Here is a 26747-nt window from a genome sequence, read left to right as displayed (position 1 = left end):
AATTTACAAATAACAATAATACTAATCGTACTAAATCCACATGCCATTCACAATTATTTCCAAAATAAGCTCAGGCATGACGCCTGCGCAGCGTGGACACTAAGCAACCGTAAACTTCCGATCTCAATGGGGGCACGCGATAGCTCAAAGAGTGAACAGGTGTGAACAGGGTACAGCGTATCCGAGCTACCTGAGAGGGAGGGTGTGACAAGATGTCGACACGGGTGATCAAGAGAACGCGTGACCCGCTCGAAACACTCGAGCGAATGCTTCAAAAGACGACTCTCACGACGCAGCGTGTCTCACACACGAATATTATAGGTGGGTAGTGGAGATTTACTTCAAGTAGTTGTTGAAGTTGGGTCTGGGAGAAAATTGTTCGGAAATGTCTGTCAGTCAATGAAGTGAAAGTGAGTTGATCCGGTTCTATTGTTAGCGTTCGAAGAGACCTGCGTTCCTTGTTTTGTTCAGACTTGTTGTATCAGTTGGGTTATTCTATCTTCTTTTTCTTCTTCGTCTTCGTTTTCCTCCGATCTTCATCATGTAGTAGTCGTCATCGTCTCTTGTTATCATCATTGTCATCGTCTTCTTCTTCTTCTTTTTCATGTCGTCGTCGTCGTCGTCAAGCACCGCTACTATTTCTGCTACGACGTACTTCTTTTGTTTGCAAAAATGGCACATCATGTGGTTTCATACCCGACGACGACGACGAGAAAGAAGAAGAAGACGAAAATTACTTTTATTCTATAGAAGTGACATGATAAACTCCTCCCAACGTCCAATCCCTTACCCAATATCGACATCCACCATATGAGTTTGTATGTGCACTGTGTGCTGAAATGAATGAATGAGTACGGTCTAAATCACTTTGTAGTGAACAGACAGCAAAAAAAAAATCACAGCATGCATATGCAGATGGAAAAAAAGTTTCAGTGAGAAAAGTACAGTTTGAAAATATATGTTTTGAGTGCTCTCTTGAATGCAAATTGTTGTTTGTCAACCTGTTTGAATTGCTGTTGTTTATTTCGCTTTCTTACTTGCCTGTTTTTCTGTTTGCGGCAGTTGTTTTAAACTTTTACTTTCGTTCGTTCTTTCTTTGCCCCGTGTCGTTTTGTTGTTGTTGTTGTTTTCTTCTTCTTTTCATTCTTTCTATCGGTCGTTCCTTAATTCATTGCATTTTTTTCCATTCTTTTTATGTCATAATGAAAGATTGAAAAAATAGACAAAACAACGCGTTTTAGGTTCACATAAACAGTTCTTCTTTAGTTCGTTTCTGTAAAATTCTGTGTGTACTTGTTTCACGGAATCCAGCTGTATGCAATATTGAATGAAGTGACAGCATGGTTGTGGGCCCATCTGATTACCGTGACAATACGCTGTGATCTATTGGTGCAGACCTTATCCGATTTATTAGGCTATTATTATTATTATTGTTATTATCATAATTGTTATTATTGTTGTTGTTGTTCTTCTTCTTCTTCAAATCGTGGGGACGTGTTATTCACCGGCTGTTTTTAAGTAGTATGTTTGTTATTGAAAATCGCTGAGACGTTCGTCCCGATTTTTTAGGTCGATTCAATTTTTTTTTCAGTCGTATTCGTGGCCCGGATGTAAGTTGTCTGTCGCCCCACGGTAAAACCATTTGTCGCATTGGCATCACCATGACAACGGCACGAACGTGCACACCACGGGACATTGAGAAGTGAAGCCAGTTCGTTTGTTGGGTGCACCCAGTAATGGAATCTGTTAAAGTCCATTTTGTTGGCAGTGAATAGGTGCCACTGTCCTGTTATCCCCCACCCTACCTCCACCTCCACTCTCCCTCCGTTTTCTGCCTTCTTCTTTTGTCCGTGGAGGGTTGGTCTTTGTGAGACTGCGCTTTGGCGTGCAGTGTGTGTGTGTGTGTGTGTGTATGTGTGTGTGTGTGTGTCTCCTCTCTCTGTCTTTCTCTGGGCTGTGCCTCTACCCCTCCAGCATACCTACTTGTTAGGGAATCGTGGAAGGCGATCGAGGAAGAGACAGACAGGCAGACAGAGACGCCGGGGGAGGAAGACACGCGACACACAGTGATCGACACACAGAGATTGACACACAAAGATCGACACACAGAGATTGACACACAGAGATCGACACACAGAGATCGACACCCAGAGATTGACACACAAAGATCGACACCCAGAGATCGACACCCAGAGATAGACACACAAAGATCGACACACAGAGACTGAAACACAAAGATCGACACACAGAGACTGACACACAGAGATCTACACACAGAGATTGACACACAAAGATCGACACACAGAGACTGACACACAAAGATCGACACACAGAGATTGACACACAAAGATCGACACACAGAGACTGACACACAGAGATCTACACACAGAGATTGACACACAAAGATCGACACACAGAGACTGACACACAAAGATCGACACACAGAGACTGACACACAGAGATCTACACACAGAGACTGACACACAAAGATCGACACACAGAGACTGACACACAAAGATCGACACACAGAGACTGACACACAAAGATCGACACACAGAGATTGACACACAAAGATCGACACACAGAGACTGACACACAAAGATCGACACACAGAGACTGACACACAAAGATCGACACACAGAGATCGACACTCAGAGATCGACACAGAGACTGACACACAAAGATCGACACACAGAGATTGACACACAAAGATCGACACACAGAGACTGACACACAAAGATCGACACACAGAGATCGACACTCAGAGATCGACACAGAGACTGACACACAAAGATCGACACACAGAGACTGAAACACAAAGATCGACACACAGAGACTGAAACACAAAAATCGACACACAGAGACTGACACACAAAGATCGACACACAGAGAGACTGACATACAAAGATCGACACACAGAGATTGACACACAAAGTTCGACACACAGAGACTGACACACAAAAATCGACACACAGAGACTGACACACAAAGATAGACACACAAAGACTGACACACGAAGATCGACACACAGAGATTGACACACAAAGATCGACACACACAGAGACTGACACACGACACACAGAGACTGACACACGACACACAGAGACTGACACACAAAGATCGACACACAGTGATCGACACAGAGACTGGCAAACCGATGAGAATGACACAAAAACACACACAGAGAGAACAATGAACAAATGTTTTATTGAGGGTAAATTGGATAAGCTGAAAGCTTCTTTACACCATGCCCTCACTCACACACACACACACACACACACACACACACACACACACACACACACACACACACACACACGAAGAAGAAGAAGAAAAAGAAAAAGAAATCGGTACAGAGACAGAGATTTGGGGTCAGGGTGGTGATGATGATAATAATTATGGATACTTACACAGCGCCTATCCTGGTTCGGAGACAAGCTGTGAGCGCTTTATAAAGCTGGAGGGTGGGAACCAGGCAAACAGAGCAGGCTGAGAGAACTGACGAGCGGGCCACAGGTAAACAGACAGAGAAAGACAGAGATAGCAATAGACAGACAGATGAATCCAGAGACGGACCCCATAAACAACAAAATAAACAACACCCAACAACAACAATAACAAAACCCTCGTGCCAGCGGGAGACGCCGAAGAGCAATTTCCGGGAGATTGTCCTGTCGTGATTATTGATCCTTTCTGTTTGAGAGCTGTTCGGTGTTGTGTGTGGTCACACTGCTGTTGTGTGGATATTGATCATTTCTGTTTGGTTGGGGGTGGGGGGGACTGCATGTTGTGTGGCTGGCCACACCGCCGCTGCGTGGATTATATTGATCTGGCTTGTCTCCTGGGCAAGTGATAAATCGATCTGATTTAACTCACTCAGTACGGCCAGTCCTCTCTTCTCCTCTACACAGACCCCTCGGATGTCCAGTGGGTGTCTGAATGACCCAACCTTTAGCTTCCGTCGTCAGAATCATTGTGGTATTCTTTGTCAACATTCACCTCTTGAGTATAAGAGCCTTCCGCTCGCAATATTTTGATGGTGGTAATTGGAGTGAAACGCTGTAGTGTTAACGTCTTCTCTTTCGCCGTTCGTATGGAGAGAGTTAATGGTCAGGACGGGTGAAACGCCATTCAGTATTGGTCTGTCGTGTTTGTTGCCTCAGTGTCAGTTTAACGTAGATACAAACGAGCAATGAAACTGTGGAATTTGAGGAGAATGTTAGGGGTGGACGTGGAAAAGAGGGGGCTAACTGAGAGAGATAGGATACAGTTAAACATCTCATCTCATCTCATCTATCCCTTGACCCGTGGGTGGGTCGTTGGGGCACCATGGATGACTGCCTGGTCAGCTCGCGCCACCTGCCTCGGTCCTCAGCGGCCCTTTGAGTTGTGGCAAATGGCAGGCCCGTCCACTCTTTGATGTTGTCCTCCCACCGCTTTCTCTGTCTGCCTCTCTTCCTCCTTCCTTGTACGGTACCCTGCAGGATGGTCTTGGCTAGGCCGTCTGATCGTGTGACGTGTCCATACCAGCGGAGCTTGCGTTCCTTCACTGTGGTTAGCAGGTCTTTGAATGGGCCAATGGCGTTTTGGACTCTTCTTTTCACTTCCTCATTTGTGATGTGGTCTTTGTATGTAATGTTCAGGATCTTGCGGAAGCATCTCATTTCCAGGGCCTGGATTCTTCTCTGGAGTTCTGCAGTGAGGGTCCAGGATTCGCAAGCGTATAGAAATATTGAGAAGATGAGGGAGCGCATTAGTCTGATTTTGGACGAGAGGGAGATCTTTTTGTCCTTCCATATAGTCTTCAGTCGACTCAGTGCGGCAGTAGTCTGCGCGATTCTGGACAGGACCTCTGGTTTCGAACCCTCGTCTGACACAATGGCACCCAAGTATTTGAAGGAGGAGACTTCTTCCAGTTTTTCACCGTTTATGTGCAAGTTGGACGTTACGCCTTGGCTGTTGTTGGTCATAACCTTGGTCTTCTCGGCACTGATCTCCATGCCGTAGGCTGATGATGTCTTGTCAAGTTTGTGCACGAGTTCTTCAAGTTCTTTCTCTTCTCCTGCCAGGCCATCAATGTCATCGGCAAAGCGCAGGTTGGTGATGACTCTGCCTCCAATGCTGACAGTTCCCACATGATCTTCTAGGGCGTCAGTCATGATCCTTTCAAGAAAGAGGTTGAAGAGAGTGGGAGAGAGTAGCCATCCCTGTCTGACTCCGACCGTGGTTCTAAACCAGTTACCCGTGCTACCATTGAAGAGGACTGCACTGGTTGCTCTTTCGTATAGGTTCTGTATGGCTTGGATGATGTCTTCACTGATGTTGAATTTGTGCATGGTGGCCCATAAGGCAGCGTGCCATACCCTGTCGAACGCCTTCTTGAAGTCAATGAAGACGTGGTAGAGGTCTCTTTGGTGCTGGAGATATTTCTCGCACAGCAAGCGCAGGTTGAAGATTTGTTCTGTTGTGCTTCTCCCTGCTCTGAAGCCGGCCTGCTCTTCAGCGATGATCATTTCTGCTTGCGGCTTCAGTCGGTTGAGAAGGACCTTTAGCATGACCTTGCTGGGGTGGCTGATTAGGCTGATAGTGCGGTAGTTTTTGCACTGTTGTAGATTGCCCTTCTTGGGGATTGTGATGACCAATGATTGTGTCCAGGTGGTTGGCCACTCTCCCGTCTGCAGGATCTTATTACAGATGGTGGTGAGGGCATCAATCACCGCTTCGCCTCCAGCTTGAATCAGTTCGGCGGGAATGTTGTCGACGCCAGCTGACTTCCCTGCTTTCAGTGTCTTCACTGCTGCCTCTACTTCTTCCCGAAGAATTGGCTGGCTGTCGTTGTTGGTTGATGGGGGACAGTTCAGAACTGAAGTGTCACCTTTGGTGTCATGGTTGTACAACTCGGAGCAATATTCAGTCCAGCGCTGTAGGATGTCTTTTTCTTCAATGAGGCATTTCCCTGATTTGTCCTGGATGGTGCTGACTGGTCCTTGCTTGGTTGTTGTCAAGTTTTTGACAGTTGCGTACGCTCTTTTTGAGTTGTTCTTTTGCAGGTTGTCTTCAATCTCTGAGCACTGTTGTTCTATCCAGTTTTCTTTTGCTTTTCTCATGCTGGATTTGACCTTGTTGTTGGCGGTCCTGTATTTGTTTGTTCCTTCAGGGGTGCCTTTCTTGTTCTTCAGTGCTCTTCGTTTATCGCATAGGTCGAGGATGTCAGGGGTGACCCAGGGCTTCTTCACTGGTCGTTTTGTGCCCAGAACTTCTTTGGCAGTCTCAGTCACTGCAGTGTTAAATGCAGTTGTTTCTCTGTCGATGTTCACCTCTTCGTCCTGCAAGATGGTCAGTGCGGCGAATTTTCCTCCAATCATGGCTTTGAAAGATTCTGCAACCTCTGGGTCTTTCAGTTTCTCGAGGTCGAATCTCATTCGTGTGGTACCTTGCTTTGCGATCTTCTTGAGGCGGAGTCGGAAGGTCATCATGACCAGGTTGTGGTCGCTGCCCACGTCTGCCCCTGGGAAGCTTCTGGTCCTGGCGATGTTGATGCAGGACCGAAAGCGTTTCTTCACCAGGATGTAGTCGATCTGGTTGTTGTAGTCTCCGCCAGGGCTTTGCCAGGTCCATCTTCTGGATTTTTTGTGCGCTCCAAGTGTGTTTGCCAATATGAGGTCATTGTATCTGGCAAACTCCAACAATCTGAGACCTCTGTCGTTGGATGCCTCATTGCAGAAAGGACCGCAGTTGCCTTGCCAGTTTGGCTGTGCGTCTGCTCCAACCTTTGCGTTCCAGTCGCCCTGCACCACAAGTATGTCCTTCCGTGGTGCTTGGTTCACGATGTCTTGTAGCTGGTCGTAGAATGCCTCAACCTCGCTGTCCTCGTAGTCAGAGGTAGGTGCGTACGCCTGTATGATCGTGATGTTGAATGGTGAGGCTTTGAGCCGAATGGTGATGATGCGGCTTGAAACTGGGCGACATCCCAAGATGCAGTTTGTGATGTTCTTGAGGACGAGGAAGCCTACCCCATGCTCGTGGCGGTCTTCTTTGCCACTGTAGTACAGTTTGTGGCCTTCTTCAGTTGTGAGATCTTTAATGTTCTTCAAGCGTACTTCACAAAGCCCTATGATGTTCCAGTTGTATCGTTCCATCTCGTATGTCAGTTCTTTGATTTTTCCTGCTGCACGGAGAGTTCTGACGTTCCATGTGCCAATCACGATGTTGTCTCTGCCTCTGATTTTTGCTGAGGTGTTAAACATATATAATGTAAATGCTTACAAAAAAGGGAAGAAAACAAAAACAAAAACAACAAACAAATTAACCAACCAACTAAACAAACAAACAAGCAACAACAACAACCAAAAAACAAAACAAAACAAAAACAACAACAAAAAAACAACAACAAAAAACAAACCACAAAAACACACAAAAAACACGCATGCGGTATGAGAGAAGTTACCAAAAGAGGCAGACAGAGAGACTGGAACTTGAGGTACTCAGTCATACACACGACATCAACACGAGAGAAGAAGCAGTTAATGGACATAATGCACAGTTGATGGAGACAAAACAGTTTTCGAAAGTTGAAGTATGGGTTGGAAAACAAAAGGAGAGAGAGAGAGAGAGAGAGAGAGAGAGAGAGAGAGAGAGAGAGAGAGAGAGAGTTAAAATAATTTGTTTATCGTGTGCATGCTGTATATGTGTTGTGAGTCTCCTGGCCTCTGTGTGTCGTTATTGTGGCTGGGAAATGATCGTCAATCAAGTCGATCAACAAGTGCAGCAGGCGTGAGATTGCATGCAAAGCAAGGTCGGGACTTGAGAGATCTGTGACTGATCTGTTTGTCTGTCTGTACCTCCTGTATGACGCCTTATCGATTATTGATATTTGATCGATTGTTGGCATTGATAGGGACCGGTTATTGATCTTGAGCGGTTGTTGGTCTCGGGGGATTATTGAACGGAACGGCTTTGTTGTTCGTGCCTGTTTGTTTTTGCCTTTACTATGCTCTCTCTCTTTCTCTCTCTCTCTGTCTCTGTCTGCTGTGTGTGTGTGTGTGTGTGTGTGTGTGTGTGTGTGTGTGTGTAAGTATATGTTTTACAATCTGTGCGCGCATACTGAAGCTGATAGAGAGGAACACGTAGAGCAGTGTAGTTTTCTCCCACCCATTCTCATCGGCATAATCTTCCGATCCCTGCTCCAACCTGAAATGTCGCAAGTCCAGAATTAGAACAATCGCATACAAAGATCAGCATTGTTACAGATCAGCCAGGCACGGCTGGCACCACGACAACTGTGATTTACCGTGGAGTTGAGTGTAACGACCTGTTGGCTGATGCCCATCACGTCAAGTTGTTCAGGGCTTGGGTCTTGGTTCGGTGAAGGTTGAGGGGGTGTCTTGATGTGATTTACAACCTGGACTTACTACAGCCTGTATTCATACACATAGGAGTGCGCAAACACAGACTCTCTCTCTCTCTCTCTCTCTCTCTCTCTCTCTCTGTCTCCACACACACACACACACACACACACAGAGCCTCCAAGCACTAACACACACAAAACAACACACCACCACACACACACAGATCTACAGTTGTCGCTCAGTAATCCTTGTCCCCCAGTCACACAGCCGTGTCAGAGTCAATGAGCTGTTCACACGCAATCCCCTCTTTCTTCCCAGTGACTCTGGAGGGATTAGCGAGAGCGTGTCGGTTGCAATGACAGCGTTGTGCACAATGGTTAATCCCTTCAATAATGGACCAGGGATGGGTGTGGGGGTGTACTTATGTCAACTGACTTGATTGTTACTGCTTGACAAGCTGTTTTGACATGGGAAGAGACAATTATAGATCAACGTCTGGAACACACACTTATGACTGACTGGGGGAAAGGTGCTGTTTTGAAAGTGAGAGAGAAACTTGAAGAAAGCGTGAGGGCTGGAGTACTTGAATGTGAAAGGGTTAAGAGAGTTTTGAGAGTTGGGGGAAAGGAGCTGTTTTGAAAATGGGGGTGGGGGGAGAGGGTGCGTGGGGTTGGGGGGGATTTAGGGATCATGGGATGAACAGAAATGTGAAAAAATATACAGTTCTATAATATGAAATGAGAAGGGAAAGAAGGTGTATCCTTGTTTAATTCCCATGTTGAGTGCAAAGGGCGCTGCTGTTTACTGAAGATAAGGAGAGCATTACCGTGAAGCTTCTTCACACTGTGTGTCCATTTTTTGTGGGGGGGTGGGGGGTCCTGTTATGTCATAGGATCTCCTGTGCTTAAAGATTCACAGTAGATACTGTCAAAAGCTTTTTCAGTGTCTGCTAAGATGGTATTCTCCGATGAATTTCATTCCATGATCTGTCTGCCTGTGTGTCTGTGTTCTCTCTCTCTCTCTCTCTCTCTCTCTCTCTCTCTCTCTCTCCACTCACTCCCCTCAACCACAACTGTTCCCCGCTTCCCACTATCTTTCCCCCCCCTGCTATATGAAATATTCAAAACCTTCTTTTGCTGCAGCCCAGCTTTAAATGCATATTGCCTCTGCATGGATACCTTGGGCTAAATAATTAACAAAACGAATTGAATGATATACGGTCGTCACGGTTCTGCAGTTTTTAAAGGTTATATTGTCCCACCCGTCTCAAATAATCACGTTAATACCCATGTGTTTTAGACACATAGGGTGTTTTCAATGGACATTTAAGTGTTTGTCAAACACTATAGGGTGCTTCTGTGAATAGGGCCTACTTTTGTATTGTGGGATTGGTTTGACGGCACATGTCTTCGGGTCGGTGGAATTTTATGACTAGAGCACTTCTGGAACATTTCTGGAACACTTAAGCGTTGCTGCGTTCATACCTGTGTCGATCAGAACAGATTGCTTTCTGTTTGGGTCTGTCTGTCTGTTGGTCAATCTGTCAGTGTTGGAAGGGGGTGCGTTCTTGCGTTCGTGCGTGCTGCGTGCGTACTATATTATTGTGTGCTAATCCGATTTTCTAGCACTTCATACAAGAGAGAGTCTCCTCTGTTCATCAATCCAATTTTTCACTGTAATGCCACAGTCGTCAAAGTTATTAAGTTTTAAATGGTATTAGTGTCCCTCCCGTTGTTAAAAAAAGATCATGTAAATACCTTTTTCACGTTCAGACACAGAGGGTGTTTTCAATGGGCGTTTAAAGTGCTTGTCAAACGCTGCAGACTGGATCTGTGGTGTGGTGGGGGTGAATTTCAGTGACGGTACGTGTAGTCAGGTGGGTGAGAATTTATGACTGGCACACTCCTGAAGGCGCCGTGACGTCAAGTTGCACTTGTGACCCAGTGTCCACCAGTGACCAGGGTTCGAGACCCTGTTTCGACATTGTGCTGTGTCTTTGGGAGGCACTTCACTCCTGATTTTCCTCACTCCACCCGGGTGTCAGTGGATACCTGACTTTGGTCAGGGAGGGTAAAAAAGGCGACAGGAAAGGATAGGGCTTGTGCCTTGCAGTGCCGAGCCCGAGACACACAGTGGATATTATTCACCTTAAAGTTCAACACTTCTGGGACTCTTCAACGTTGTTACGAGCATGCTTGTGTCGATCGGATCAGGCTGGTTTCTGATTGGGTTGTGTGTTTGTTGGACAATCTGTGTGTGTGTGTGTGTGTGTGTGTGTGTGTGTGTGCCTCTCTGCCTCTCCACGTGAAGAAACTGATAGCGCACTTTTGCGATTTGCGTGTGTGTCAGGTGTTGGGCAGGGTACCTACGTACGTTTACGCGTGCGTCTTCAAGTTTACGAGGTTATGTGTGAGTTGTTCACATTTTACAACCTTGGAAACAGTTACGTCTCCCCCCCCTTTCCCCGGAATGGCCTCACCCCCCCTTTCCCCGGAATGGCCTCACCCCCCCCCTTTCCCGGAATGGCCTCACCCCCCCTTTCCCCGGAATGGCCTCACCCCCCCTTTCCCCGGAATGGCCTCACCCCCCCTTTCCCCCGGAATGGCCTCAACCCCCCCCCTTTCCCCGGAATGGCCTCACCCCCCCTTTCCCCGGAATGGCCTCACCCCCCCTTTCCCCCGGAATGGCCTCACCCCCTTTCCCCGGAATGGCCTCACCCCCTCTCCCCAAGCACCCCCACGGAATCATTCTGGATAAGCCTGAAGTGACCCCAGTAGGAAGACTCCAGCCCTTGCTCTGATATCACTCCACACACCTAAAAGTGCCAATTTAACTATAAAACACAAACCGGTATGTTACTGATGAAAACGCAGAGTGGAGTTCTTTCAGGGGGTCCCCAACATACGCAAGACGTGGATCCAAAATCACTTCATGATGTGTCAACGTCAGCTGGTACTTTTTACATCCCGGCAATCTTTAAGAGACAATACCACATCAGCTCCATACAAACACGGATGGAGTGAATTCTGGGCAAGCAAAAAACAAAACAAACAACAACAACAACAAACAAACAAAATCAAAAAAAAGCACGGGGTGTCACTGGGGCAATACCACTGGCCCCGATGTAACTCCCTGGGAGTGTTTTTGAGACGTGGTATGGAGTCATTCCAGTTCCGCCTCAAAATGACCCCTCAATATTTATTTTTAAAAGAAAAGACATCCCAGTGGAAAAACAACAACAACAACAACAACAACACACACACACACACACACACACACACACACACACACACACACACAACAAAAAAACAAAACAAAACAACCACCCCCTCTCAAAAGAAAAGAAAAACAGAAAAAGAAAAAAGAAGCTCGAGTTGAACTGGGGCAAAGGGTGAAGGTGTTTGTTTTGGCGGGCTTTTTTTGGGCGTGTGTGTGTGTGTGTGTGTGTGTGTTTTATATTAAAGGCCTGTTGTGAAATACCTCCAAGGGGAGTGTCATGTCCAGGTGCTACACCGCACCGTCATAATGTATTCCACGTTACTTTGCCTGTCACAACTGGTTGAACACGCTTATCATAAGCGTTGACAGTACAGTTTTGAAGTGCTTGTCAAACACAACGAGAGTTTTACCAATACTTCGATCCGGCACGTCTTTTGTATTGCGGAGGGGTGTGTGTGTGTGTGTGTGTGTGAGGGGGGTGGTGGTGGTGGGGGGGGGGGGGTCCACAGAGCGTTGCTGTCTGTGACTACTCTGTGAAGAGTCACTGGGGCGCCGTACACAACTGTTCACCAGATTCCTCCAAGTCTGTTGGCTGTGTACCAAAGCCTGGGTTCCCGTCCATTCTGCAACCTTGTCAGTACATTGTTCAGTGTGTGTGTGTGTGTGTGTGTGTGTGTGTTTACGTTCGAGAGATGTCTTTTCAGCATTAACCCCCACCCCCACCCCCACCGACCCCACCCCACTCCCGAAGCGCACAGCCCTTGGCCTCTCACAACTGTTTGAACATAATGATCAGACAATGACAGTGTTTCAAGCGCTGTGTCAAATAGTACATAAGGAACATAACGATCAGACAATGACAGTGTTTCAAGCGCTGTGTCAAATAGTACGTAAGGAACATAATGATCAGACAATGACAGTGTTTCAAGCGCTGTGTCAAATAGTACGTAAGGAACATAATGATCAGACAATCACAGTGTTTCAAGCGCTGTGTCAAATAGTACGTAAGGAACATAATGATCAGACAATCACAGTGTTTCAAGTGCTGTGTCAAATAGTACGTAAGGAACATAATGATCAGACAATGACAGTGTTTCAAGCGCTGTGTCAAATAGTACGTAGGGAACATAATGATCAGACAATGACAGTGTTTCAAGCGCTGTGTCAAATAGTACGTAGGGAACATACTTATCAGACAATGACAGTGTTTCAAGCGCTGTGTCAAATAGTACGTAGGGAACATAATGATCAGACAATGACAGTGTTTCAAGCGCTGTGCCAAATAGTACGTAAGGAACATAATGATCAGACAATGACAGTGTTTCAAGCGCTGTGTCAAATAGTACGTAAGGAACATAATGATCAGACAATGACAGTGTTTCAAGCGCTGTGTCAAATAGTACGTAAGGAACATAATGATCAGACAATGACAGTGTTTCAAGCGCTGTGTCAAATAGTACGTAAGGAACATAATGATCAGACAATGACAGTGTTTCAAGCGCTGTGTCAAATAGTACGTAGGGAACATAATTATCAGACAATGACAGTGTTTCAAGCGCTGTGTCAAATAGTACGTAAGGAACATAATGATCAGACAATCACAGTGTTTCAAGCGCTGTGTCAAATAGTACGTAAGGAACATAATGATCAGACAATGACAGTGTTTCAAGCGCTGTGTCAAATAGTACGTAGGGAACATAATGATCAGACAATGACAGTGTTTCAAGCGCTGTGTCAAATAGTACGTAGGGAACATACTTATCAGACAATGACAGTGTTTCAAGTGCTGTGTCAAAGGAACATAATGATCAGACAATGACAGTGTTTCAAGCGCTGTGTCAAATAGTACGTAAGGAACATAATGATCAGACAATGACAGTGTTTCAAGCGCTGTTTCAAATAGTACATAAGGAACATACTTATCAGACAATGACAGTGTTTCAAGCGCTGTGTCAAATAGTACGTAAGGAGCATAATGACCAGACAATGAGAGTGTTTCAAGCGCTGTGTCAAATAGTACATAAGGAACATAATTATCAGACAATGACAGTGTTTCAAGCGCTGTGTCAAATAGTACGTAAGGAACATAATGATCAGACAATAACAGTGTTTCAAGCGCTGTGTCAAATAGTACATAAGGAACATAATGATCAGACAATGACAGTGTTTCAAGCGCTGTGTCAAATAGTACGTAAGGAACATAATGATCAGAAAATGACAGTGTTTCAAGCGCTGTGTCAAATAGTACGTAAGGAACATAATGATCAGACAATGACAGTGTTTCAAGCGCTGTGTCAAATAGTACGTAAGGAACATAATGATCAGACAATGACAGTGTTTCAAGCGCTGTGTCAAATAGTACATAAGGAACATACTTATCAGACAATGGCAGTGTTTCAAGCGCTGTGTCAAATAGTACGTAAGGAACATAATGATCAGACAGTCACAGTGTTTCAAGCGCTGTGTCAAATAGTACATAAGGAACATACTTATCAGACAATGACAGTGTTTCAAGCGCTGTGTCAAATAGTACGTAAGCGTTCTTTTTGAACGAATCTATTAATAATTATGGTTTGACAGTAGATTGTTCAAGCGCCTTGACAAAACACCACGTGTGTACTTTTTGAACGCATTTATTGGAGTTGACAGAAGAGTTTTTCGAGCATTTTGTCAAACACGACAAAGTGTCCTTTTTGAACAGTTACTGGACGTTGACAGTGACTCCGTTTCCAAGCGCTTGTCAAACAGTACGAAAGTGTCCTTTCTGAACACCATTATCAGGTGTGACCAGTGACAGGAGAATTTTCAAGTTGTGTGAAACGTAAAGTGTTCCTTGATTTTTTTTCTGATACTGAGTTCGATCTGGTCCGGCTTTTGTGTTTGTTGCGCGGAGCAGGTTTTGACAGAGCATGGACCATTGATTAGAACTGATTAATCAGAACGTGCAGTTGACTGTATCGATCAAATATACCATTGAGCGTTTCTGGTTCTCTGTGTGTGTGTGTGTGTGTGTGTGTGTGTGTGTGTGTGTGTCCATCTCTCTCTCCCACTACACACTCACTACACACACACACACACACACACTAGACACACACACTCGCACATTCGCACGCACGCACACAAGAGAGCACACACACTCACTATGTGTTCAGTGTTAGTGTTAGTGTTAGTGTGTGTGTGTATGTGTGTGTGTGTGTGTGTGTGTGTGTGTGTGTGTGTGTGTGTCCCCCACCCCCCTCTCTATCTATCTCTATCTCTGTCTCCTGTATTCACTGAAATGTATCCAGCCTAAGTTTAGTTTTATATGAATAGCCCTTACCGCTGTAGATTTCATTTGCTCATGTCATTCAGGAAGGAGACTGTGCAGTGAAGTGTGGCACTCTACATTCACAATACCATAAAACGGTTGCGTATGGCTACAACTGAGAGCACTGTATCAATATGAATTTTTCCTAACACTAATTATCTCAAGCGTAAAAATCGAGCACTGTGTTATTGAAAAACGGATGTGTGATTCGTATATGACTTTCCCCTTCAGTTAGGTGCTTAGGTCGAAATCTGAATGAAACATCTCGCATTCGTATTCTCTCTGTATCTGTCTGTCTGCCTCTTACTTTCGCACGCGTATTCACTTCCCATTCAACACGCGAAAATACATACCATTTGTATTGTATTGTATTGTATTGTATTACTTTTTTCACAACAGATTTCTATGTGTGACGTTCAGGCTGACTGAGACCACAATTCAAAGTCGAGATGAGGGGGAGAAAAAATCTCGGCGTACATACAGGATTCGAACCTTCGAACACTCGTATCCTAATCAGGCGCATTACCACAAGACCATCGCTCCAGCTGTGTGTGTGTTTGTGTGTGTGTTCACCCACTGATCTTACCTATTTTTGGATCAGCGGTGTTCACCACGATGATTATTAAAAATCCCTCTCTCTCTTCTTCCTGAGCAGACCTTGGCGACAAGCTGCTGTCCCTGACCAAGTCGGACGACAGAGAGGACCGACAGAAAGCTATCGATGACGCCGTGGAGGCCGCGGAAGCACGTGCAACCCGTGAACTGCGTGCTGCGCTCAAGAGACTGCGACAGGAGAAAGACGACGAACGAGAACGTGCCATGGACAAACAGAAATGGGTCGGTGTGTGTTGTGTCAGTGGCTCGTTTTGTTTTCGGCTTAATTCTGACAGATGTTGCTGTGTGGGGCGGTCAGGTGTTTTATTCTTGTGTGTTGTCTGACAGTTATGTTGAACAAGTAATAATTATAACAATAATGAGGATAATAATAAATATAATCATGATGATAACAACAACAACAAAAATAATAAAAACAAAAAATAATAATAATACATTTAGCACTTTCTAACCTCTCAAAGCGCTTTACAATAAAGCATCTGTGAAACACAAAGCACACAAGAACACACAAACACACAGACACATCGCACACAGACACACACATGCCGCAAACACACACACACACACATGACATACAGAGGCCGCAAACACACACACACATACAGAGGCCGCAAACACGCGCGCGCGCGCACACACACACACACACACACACACACACACACACACTGACACACACACACAGGCCACACACACACACACACACACACACGAAAAATAGATATGGGTCGAAAGAAAACGCTGTGTCGTGATTATGTAGACTATTTGAAAAAAGTTTTTAGATTTGAGGATGACATGGGTGATAATTATAAGTCTTGTGATGTTGTCTGTTAATTATGTTGTATGTGTGATAGTTGATCCCACAGGTGATGATTATAAGTCTTGTGATGCTGTTTGATAATCACGTTGTATGGGTGATAGTTCATACCAGGGATGTTGAACGAGTGCTAATTATGATCACTGCCTGTTGTGTTGAACTGGTGGTTATATGTTGAAGGTCATGGTAAATGGCTGATATGTATGTCGTGTTGGTGACTATGATAATTACACTGCTGCATTTTGTTGTGTTAAGAATAAATGCCTGGTGTATCGGTTGGGTATTTTCGTGAATGTTTCCTTGGTAAATTATCGTTTTCGTGACATTTTGAATTAATGCCAAACGAGTTGGTTTGGTCTAATATTTCATAATAGTTATAATCATAATCAATGTCTGTTATATCACACTGTTGGTATATGTTATACTGGTGATGGTTAAAGTTGATACGATGGATTGGTTATGATTGTTAGTGCTTCCAGTTTGTCATAATTATTGTGAGACCTGAAATGTCATAATGCATTGTATTGTGTTGTGTTGAACGTTATCGTAACAATAACAAAACAATAATAACATCATGATGATGATAACGCTAATGATAAGAATTTACCCCATGATGATGATGATAACTCATCTACCCCATGATGACAACACTAACTATAAGCATCTGTCCCATGATGATGATAACGCTAATGATAAGCATCTATCCCATGATGATGATGATAACGCTAATGATAAGCATCTGTCCCATGATGATGATGATAACGCTAATGATAAGCATCTGTCCCGTGATGATGGTGATAACGCTAATGATAAGCATCTATCCCATGATGATGATGATAACGCTAATGATAAGCATCTATCCCATGATGATGATGATAACGCTAATGATAAGCATCTATCCCATGATGATGATGATAACGCTAATGATAAGCATCTATCCCATCCAGCCTGCTCCATCACTTTACACGCTGTATTTTTCATCAAGTATTTCGAGCGTTTAGCCCAACGGGTCTCCGAGCAACGAGACAGGGCCGAGGAAGAACGCATGAAGGAGCTGACCAAGAAGCTGCACAAGGAGAAGGAGGAAGCCCTGGCAGCTCAGTGGATGGAGTGTCAACGCCTGCAACAGGAAGCCATAGAGGCCGCCTGCAACGCTCTCCGCAAGCAACTGCGCAACGAGTTTGCCGTGGAGAAAGAGCAAGCGATTGCTGAGGCTTTAAAAGCTGCCAGAGTAAGTGTGGCTGGGTAGAGAGGGGGAGAGAGAACTACGGATACACATGTGGATACATGTATGGATGGTTTATTGACTCACTTCTGTAAACAAAGTGAGTCTATGTTTTAACCCGGTGTTCAGTTGTCTGTGTGTGTGTGTGTGTGTGTGTGTGTGTGTGTGTGTGTGTGTCCGTGGTAAACTTTAACATTGACATTTTCTCTGCAAATACTTTGTCAGTCGACACCAAATTAGGCATAAAAATAGGAAAAATTCCGTTCTTTCCAGTCATCTTGTTTAAAACAATATTGCACCTCTGGGTTGGGCAAAAAAAAAAAAAAAAAAATGAAGCCTAATTATATGCAAACTGCATTTACTGTTGTATTCATATTTTTTTGTATCTCTAAACTTGGCACTTTGATCTGATATTCTGACCCAACAACAAGAGCAGTCATTATTATCATTTTTTGTTCAAACGGGAACTTCTTTTGCTAAGCATGGAAGTTTTATTTATTTTGCAAACGTTTTGGTGCAGATAGTAAAAAAGGGAAATTACTCTAATTAATGCTAGGGGACTTAATTTGCTTTAAACTGATCTTTCTCATCTTAAACATTACATTTTGAAACAAGAGAGGCAAGGCCTTCAAGACTCACTTGTGATGCACTTTTTAAAAAAAAATCCAAGCTTTTTATGTATTGAGTATAATTTCAAAATGTAATGTTTAAGATGAGAAAGATCAGTTTAAAGCAAACTAAGTCCCCCAGCAGAGTAATTTCCCTTGTTTTACTGTCTGCACCAAAACGTTTGCAATAAACAAAACTTCCATGCTTGGCAAAAGAAGTTCCTGTTTGAACAAAAAATGATAATAAGGACAGATCTTTTGTTGGGTCGAATATCAGATCAAAGTGCCAAGTTTAGAGAATATAAAAAATATAAATACAACAGTAAATGCATTATACTCAATACATAAAAAGCTTGGATTTTTTTAAAAGTGTATCACAAGTGAGTCTTGAAGGCCTTGCTTTTTTTGTTAAAGTATACAGACAGTTGCCCCTCGTGAAGTCGTGCAACTACACAAACCAACATTAACACGTTGGTCATGTCATCAATGCACAGTCGCGTTAACATCCTATTCTGTACGCCCCGTGTTGTTTCTCAGCCCCACACCTACCCTATGGTATCATTTCAAATGGAAAGACGTAAAACCGAACACGACAACAACTGCTGCTACTGCCACTTCCACCACCACTACTACTACTACGACGACGACTACGACTATAACTGTTTGTTCTTGTAGTGTTGCTTATAGTCGAGCCAACCGCACAGGTCCATATCAGGATTGTCAAACCATACAAATACTCAACCGCGTCAACGGAAAACTCACATCTACTAAAAAAAAAACAAAAAAAACACCACCACCAACAACAAAAAAACACAGTTCATGACACAGTATCCCAACCATTTAGCTCCTATGGCAAATAAGACTAGGCCATGCTGAGGATGGCAGCCATTTCGCTTAATCTATCATTCCCAGATTACAAAAAAGGAAGAAAAAACAAAACGAAACAACAACAATACTTCAGAGCCATCAAAAAGGCCATATAGGCAAGTAGCATTGCAGAATGAGCAGCTAGTGTCCATCCCAGTGTTTACATCTCACTACCTAACTGCTAGAGCAAAACAGCACATAGTACATCATAGACTGTGGAGAAAAGGAAAAATGTCAAAAAGAAAGGTGAATGGACTGGGAAGGCAGAAAAAAGAGACAACAGTGAAGGAAGAAAAAAGGCAGAAACAAAGAGAGTGATAGAAAAGAGGAAATTTCTAGCACAGAATTTCCAGAAGGCGGAGATGCTATTTATACTGAAAGACCCCCGGCATCCCCACGGGGGAACTATTACTGCTACTCACAGGACAAAACATTAATTAACATGTAAGTACTTATTCCGGCCAACAGCAAAGTGAGAGCTCTATTATCAATGGTTTCTCCATTGCAGTGGGAAATCATTTACAGCTTAGTCTTTTGTGAAGGACAATGACTCTCAAACTAGGAGGTAAAATTGTACTGGCTCTAATTGCTGCAGCCTTGGGGGCTAACTGGCCTTTGGGAACCATCCCAACGCTGACTGTCTTAAAACCCTCTTGGCCGAGAGAGTGGGGATGTAACTTGGGCAAGACTGTCCACTATAATCAAACTCAAGCCCAGATAGTCAGGACAGCAGATGCCTCCTGTGCTGTTCTGATGGTCATAGTCGGACGCGACTGACTGTCATACATACTCATTTCGGCACCACTTGCAGGAAGGTTTCAAGCGGCGGGAACAGGAAGTGATCGCCAGAACGAGGCAGGAGTGTCAGGAAGAGGCTCGGTGGGAGGCGGAGCGCGTAGCCAGACTGCACCAGGCCGAGGTCGACCGACTCACTCACAAGTAAGTGAAAAGAAGAAGAAGGAAAGATAAATAGATAAATAAATAAGTAAATAAAAGATCCTAAGCTCATTTCCCAGTTCACTTGGGGATGGTTGTCCGTCTATTCACAAGTAAGCTCATGTCCTGATCAATTTTTGGTTGATAACTATATATCAGCATGTCTTTTGTTTTTCTCCTTTCTTTTTTTATGACCCCAGTTGCTTGCAAAAGTCCACGAAGCTTACATTTAACCCCCTCACCTTATATATATATATATATATATATATATATATATATATATTGTTGTTGTTGATCAAAAGCCTTTCAGAAATATGTTCTGTAGTTTTCTGAAAATTCAAGTTATCATAAAAAAGAAGGAAAAATAAGTAAAATAAAAACACAAAAGTATTTATTCATGGTCAGCTTACAAATGTTTTCATTCGTATCCAGTTTCAATCCTTATTTTTGTCGGCATATTTGTTTATTTTGTTTTTATGTTATTTTTCGCTCTTTGATTGTTGTCCGTGTAATCTCATACAAAAATACAAATTCGGGAAGCGTATGAAGGTGGTGAGTATGGATTGACTTTCTTGCTATACAGAAAGCAGCAATGAAAGCAAGCAAACAAACAAAAACACGAAAGTAAATCGAGAGAGAGAGAGGGGAGGGGACGATTCATGCACAATTCTTTGTGTGTTTTCTGCTCTCTCTCTCTCTCTCTCTCTCTCTCTCTCTCTCTCTCTCTCTCTCTCTCTCTCTGTATGTGTGTGTGTGTTTGTGTGTGTGTGTGTGTGTGTGTGTGTGTGTGTGTTTTAATAATTTATGTTTGACACATGCTTACATTTGTCTGGGTGGAGGAAGGTAGCAGAATGGTTAAGACGCTCAGCTGCCAATACAGAGAGTCTGTGAGGGTGTGGGTTCGTAACCACTGTTCTATAAATAAATGGATAGCGCATGCCTTCTTTGCGCCCTTTTGCTAGCTGAAGCCAGCGGAAGTGTTCAATCAGCCATTTTGCTTCTCGTATCAGTACGGCGCGAAGCGGTGACTCCATATGTGTAGCCGAGCGCTCAGCTGGCTTCACGGCATGCTTTCACTTGCTCGTGGGGTTAGTTAAGCTGACATTCCTGTGTGTGCCTTCACTGCAAGTTTGCACCACGTGTCACTGCACTGTTTTCCTGTAACAACTTTGGTAAATAAACCATTGGCAGATTTCAATCGAGACACATTTCTCATGTCGTGCGGGCAAGCATAATACGATTTCATCGAAGATAGACGGTTACAGTCCAGAAACTACCAGTTAGCAGACGACTTCTCAACGGACTGACGGCCGGATACGAGTAACAATATGTCGTCCAGTTGGCTTCAGCTTTCCTGGCCAATGAGCTATCCATATATTTTGAGAGCAGTGGTTCATGTCCCGTTCTCGCCCTTTCTCCCAAGTTTGACTGGAAGATCAAACTGAGCGTGTAGTCTTTCGGATGAGACGATAAACCGAGGTCCCGTTTGCAGCACGCACTTGGCACACTGAAAAAGAACCCACGGCAACAAGAGTGTTGTCTTCTGGCAAAATTATGTAAAAAGAAATCCACTCTGATTGGTACACAAATATATAAGCATGTACTCAAGGCCTGACAAGCGCGTTGGGTTATGCTGCTGTCAGGCATCTGCCTAGCAAGTGTGTTGTAGCGTATATGGATTTGTCCGAACGAAGTGACGCCTCCTTGAGAATTGAGAAACTGAAACTGAAAATCTGGGATGCACTCTTGAGGGTTGTTTCTTTTTCAGTTTGTATCCCTCAGTCTCTGTCATTCTCTTTCTGTTTCTGCTAATGGATCCTCCAACGTCCAGCCCCATCCCCCACTCCCCACCCCCGCCACCGCCCCTTTCTTTTGTTTTGGTGAGAGTGCGTGCGTGCGTAGAGATATTCATCTGTAACTGCATCTGTATATTACTCGAAATATTGTTATTGATAATGTCAGTGAGTAATAATAGAAAAACAGACCCACAAAAATGGTACACGACTGATTGTGTGTTTGTGTGTGTGTGTGTGTGTGTGTGTGTGTGTGTGTGTGTGTGTGTGTGTGTGTGCAGGTATAATGTTCTGCAACAAAAGTACAACAAGGAGTTGGCTCACAAAGAGAGACTGGAGTCTGATTTTCGGGTAAAGTCTCTGTCTCTCTCCCTGTCTCTGTCTGTCTGTCTGTCTATCTGTCTCTCCCTCCCCCTGTCTCTCTCTCTCTGTGTCTCTCTCTCCCTGTCTCTCTCCCTGTCTGTCTCCTTCTCTCCCTGTCTGTCTGTCTCTCTCCCCCTGTCTCTCTCTCTCTCTGTCTCTCTTCCTGTCTCTCTCTCTCTCTCCCTGTCTCTCTCTTCCCCTGTCTCTCTCTCTCTCTCCCTGTCTCTCTCTTCCCCTGTCTCTCTCTCTCTCCCTGTCTCTCTCTCTCTCTCTTCCTGTCTCTCTCTCCTTGCCTGTCTCCTCTCCCTGTCTCTCTCTCTCCCTTTCTCTCTCTTCCTCTCTCTCTCTCTCTCTCTCTCTCTCTCTCTCTCCCTGCGATTTGTTCTTTCATAACACAGATTATGCATCCTCTTTGATTGATACAAATATCAACACAGCTCTTCAGGAACTTACGAGCTGTCTAATGAATGCTAGTGCCTGTGTACGCTCAAAACGTCCTGCTAGAAGCATTGTAAAAAGAAAAACATGGCTTGATAAAGAATGCCAGGAAAACAAAAGAATAGTTAGATCAGCGCTGACACTTTTTAAAAGATCTGGGGACGTAAATGAGCAAAACATCTATCTACAGCTAAGAAGGAAATATAACAATCTAAAGGACCTGAAAAGGCGTAACTTTAATCAAGGGCGCATCGATTCTCTGATGAGTGTTGCAAACGATTCTCAGGCTTTCTGGTCAGAGATCAGTAAGTATCGCAGTAGAGCCCACTTAGCTAACAACATTTCTCAGGATGAGTGGCTGGTCCACTTCGACCATCTGCTGAATTCTGGCTATGAAGAGAATCAGCACCAACCTGCACTTAACGTCTCGGATATGGTATTCGATTGTATCCTGGATTCAGACATCACAGCAGAGGAAATTAAGCAAGCCATCCAAGGTCTTAAAAATAGCAAAGCTGCTGGACCAGATGATCTTATAAGTGAAATTTAATCTTGAAAGCTTCAATAGACCCAGTACTCCCTTTCCTAGTCACATACTTCAACAAACTTTTTAGAGATGGTATTTTTCCAGAGGAATGGACGAAATCTATCATAATCCCTCTATTTAAAAATGGGGATTCTAATGATACTAACAACTATCGGGGTATTTCTCTGATCAATAACGTAAGTAAAGTTTTCACAAGCATTTTAAATAATCGACTCGTTTCTTGGGCAGAAACGAACTCAATTATTTCAGAAGCGCAAGCGGGATTTAGAAAATCATATTCCACCATTGACCACATTTTCACTCTGCATGCCTGCATCGAGAAGCATCTGTCAAGAAATAAGAAATTCTATGTAGCATTCATAGATTTCAGTAAAGCCTTCGACAGAGTACAACACAGCCTATTGTTCGGTGTACTGCTTATAAATGGTGTTAAAGGTAGAATGTTCAATATTTTGAGGAGTATGTATAGTACGATACAATCTTGTGTTAGATGTGGTAATTCATGCACCAAATATTTTAAATGTATGCAAGGTCTGAAACAAGGATGCTCATTAAGCCCAACTCTATTCTCGCTCTTTATTAATGAGCTTGCACATGAAATGTTTACGCGGGGTAAGCATGGAATACAGTTCCAACCAAATGATATTGAAATCTTTATTTTACTATTTGCTGATGATATTGCTCTTATGTCTTCCACCATTTCAGGTTTACAAGATCAGCTGAATGTTCTACATGAGTGTGCACAAAGATTACGCTTGAAAGTGAACCTAGATAAAAGTAAAATTATAGTTTTTCGTAAAGGTGGATACTTAGGAAAGAAAGAACATTGGTTTTATGGTCAAGATTGCTTAGAAATAGTTAACTCTTACAAATATTTAGGTGTCCTATTTTCAACTAAACTTAGTTTTGAAGTTGCTACTGGATTTGAACGTGTTATTCGTGCTAAGAAAGCTACCTTCGTAATTTTGAAAACTTTAAGGAAACTTGGATACTATTCTCCTAAACTGTTTTTCAAGCTCTTTGATGCTCAGGTCGTTCCCTCGCTTTTGTATGGCTCGGAGCTATGGGGTTTCAAACCACGAGAATCCATAGAAAAGATTCATTTGCAAGCTTGCAAATTACTGCTAAACGTCCCACCTTTCACTCCTAATGATATGGTATACGGCGAACTTGGAAGATACCCATTGTTTATAAACTCTGCCGCGAGATGTATACTATATTGGTTTCGGCTACATAAACAGCCATTGTCTAGATATTCTAGAAAAGCCTATGATATGCTTTACGACATGCAAAACAGAAGTAACAATGCACAAAACTGGATTACTTACGTAAAGAACCTTCTCTGTACAAATGGTTTCGGTTATGTTTGGATGTTTGGGGCAGTTGGGGATGAGAAACTCTTCATACGCATATTTAAAGAGCGCTTACAGAACTGCTTTTGTCAGCGTTGGTATGCGCATGTGTCAGAAAGCAGGCGCTTTGAATTCTATAATTCGTTTAAAAGCGCCATTGAATGTGAAAAATACCTTGATCACATTAATAATAGATATTTCAAAACAATATTTACACGTTTCAGAATGGGTGTTTCGGCTATAAATAGTCACATCCACCGCTTTTCCCCTGTTGGTCAAATGGGTTGCCCTCTTTGTTCTGCTGACTGTGAAGATGAATTCCATGTACTGTTTGAATGCCCAAACTACAGTGACCTCAGGTTGAAATATTGTATAAATAGTTCCAACTCATACTTGACACGGGATCAGCAATGTGCAAGTATTTTGAATGGTGGACTCGACAGTAAACTAAATCTTTCAAAGTTTCTTTTTCTGGCTTTTAAGGGCAGAGACTTTATGAATCATGAATCACTACCAACTAGTTAAGGTACGAAAATGATTAATTATGTTTTGCCATTGCCTTATTCAAGTGTCTTCTCACAAGGATGGTCTCTAACTGATACTGTGAGGACGAAAGATTTATTTATTAATTTATTTGTTTATTTGTTTATCTGTCTGTTATTTATCTACTTATTTGTGTGCCTTGTGTAGGTTTCTTTATGTATATTATGTTTGCAACGGGTCACAGGCCTATACGCAATTAAAACATTTGTTCTTGTTCTTGTTCTCTCTCCCTGTCTCTCTCTCTCCCCCTGTCTCTCTCTCTCTCTCCGCTCTCTCCCTGTCTCTCTCCCTCTTTCTCTCTCCCCCTGTCTCTCTCTCCCTGTCTCTCTCCCTGTCTTTCTCTCTCTCTCTTCCTGTCTCTCTCTCCCTGTCTCTCTCTCCCTGTCTGTCTCTCTCCCTGTCTCTCTCCCTGTCTTTCTCACTCTCTCTCTCTGTCCGTTTCTCTATCCCTGTCTCTGTCTCTGTCTCTCTCCCTGTCTCTTGCTCTCTCTCTCCGACTTTAGTAACTCACTGTAAAAAAAGTTGAAATAGTGGTAGTGCAGTGAATATTATCATTATTGTTACTGTTGTTGTTACTATTCTCCTTCGAGCTTCCTATCATCATCCTTATTGATATTATTATAAGTAGTTGTAGTAGTGGTGGTGGTAGTGGTGGTGTTCTTATTATTTCTATTTTTATTATACCTTTTTATAACTAAGAATTGTCAGGTTTACTAATAGCTCTGGTGATGAAATAAATGATGACTACTGAATCTGCATAACGTGCAAACAAAATCTACAAGAACTGTGGTTTGTGAAATAAGACTTAATTTGATAAGAACCGTGAACATTTCAAACCATGGGTTCGTCTACAGGGATGGCGTCAGTTGGAAATGGCAAAGGTATGACTGTTAATCAGCAGAAAAAAGCAGTGATGGGCAGAAGTGCGAGTACAGAACAGGTCATGAACTCTGTTTTCATTCCACAGGCATTGCAAGAGGACTACAAAAGGTTCATGGACTATACAGACGGCAAGTTCCACTCCGATTACCTGATGAGACTGCGGCACTTGGGCCTGCGGCTGGCAGACAAACGCATCAGCACCGTCACCTACGAAGACATTGAGGAGCTGCCTTCCTTTTCGGCATGATTTTTTTTTTGTTTGTTTTGTTTTGTTTTTTTGCTGCCACATCACCATTGGAAGCGCCGTGGTCAGGCGTTCCACTTCCCTGGTCTACAGTGTTCATCAGTGATGAAGGTTCGAAGCCCCGTTTCGGCATGGTGTTGTGTCCTTGTGAAAGACGTGCTTTTCCTCACTCCACACCCAGATGTGAACGGGTACCTCACTTTGACTGGGAAAGGTTAAAATGGGTGGAAGGAGAGGATTGCCCCCTCCCCCCACCCTCCCCTCCACACACACCCCTCCTCCCCATCCCCCCTTCCATCTTCCTATCCTGAACACTAGACACAAGGAATATGAAATCACTGTGCTGATGGCCGGAAAAGGCTGTGGGACCTTCAGCCTTTTTAACATCATCTACACTGTTTCATTACTCCCACGCTAAGCCCTCCCATACAATACACAGCTACACCCAGGTTCGTCTACTGCACTGAATCTCAGTGCCGGCAGCCAATCGGGAACCATCAATGTTAGGTCGCCAAGAGGCCACGCACCGCTGGAGTCCCGCCGCTGCAGCTAAGTCACTTCAGTGATTTTTTTTTTTTTAAACAGAAAACTTATGTTGTGTCTGTGGTTTGTGGACGAGTGGGATCTTACCCTCCCCCTATCTCCT

At 43.7% G+C, this 26747-nt stretch overlaps 1 protein-coding gene across 1 annotated transcript; it reads left to right on the top strand.

Moving 5' to 3' along the window:
• The first annotated feature begins 142 nt into the window (after positions 1-142).
• Positions 143-26747, top strand: LOC143275383 (uncharacterized). Its single transcript, XM_076579451.1, has 6 exons — positions 143-321; positions 15530-15711; positions 17289-17534; positions 19815-19942; positions 22014-22083; positions 25943-26747. Exons 1-6 carry the CDS (start codon positions 213-215, stop codon positions 26102-26104), a joined length of 897 nt encoding a protein of 298 aa, XP_076435566.1. The 5' UTR covers positions 143-212; the 3' UTR covers positions 26105-26747.

Source organism: Babylonia areolata, chromosome 30, assembly GCF_041734735.1.
Source record: "Babylonia areolata isolate BAREFJ2019XMU chromosome 30, ASM4173473v1, whole genome shotgun sequence".
Classification (NCBI taxonomy): domain Eukaryota; kingdom Metazoa; phylum Mollusca; class Gastropoda; order Neogastropoda; family Buccinidae; genus Babylonia; species Babylonia areolata.
Note: the sequence above shows the minus strand (reverse complement) of the source record. Positions and strands in the feature narration are given on the sequence as shown.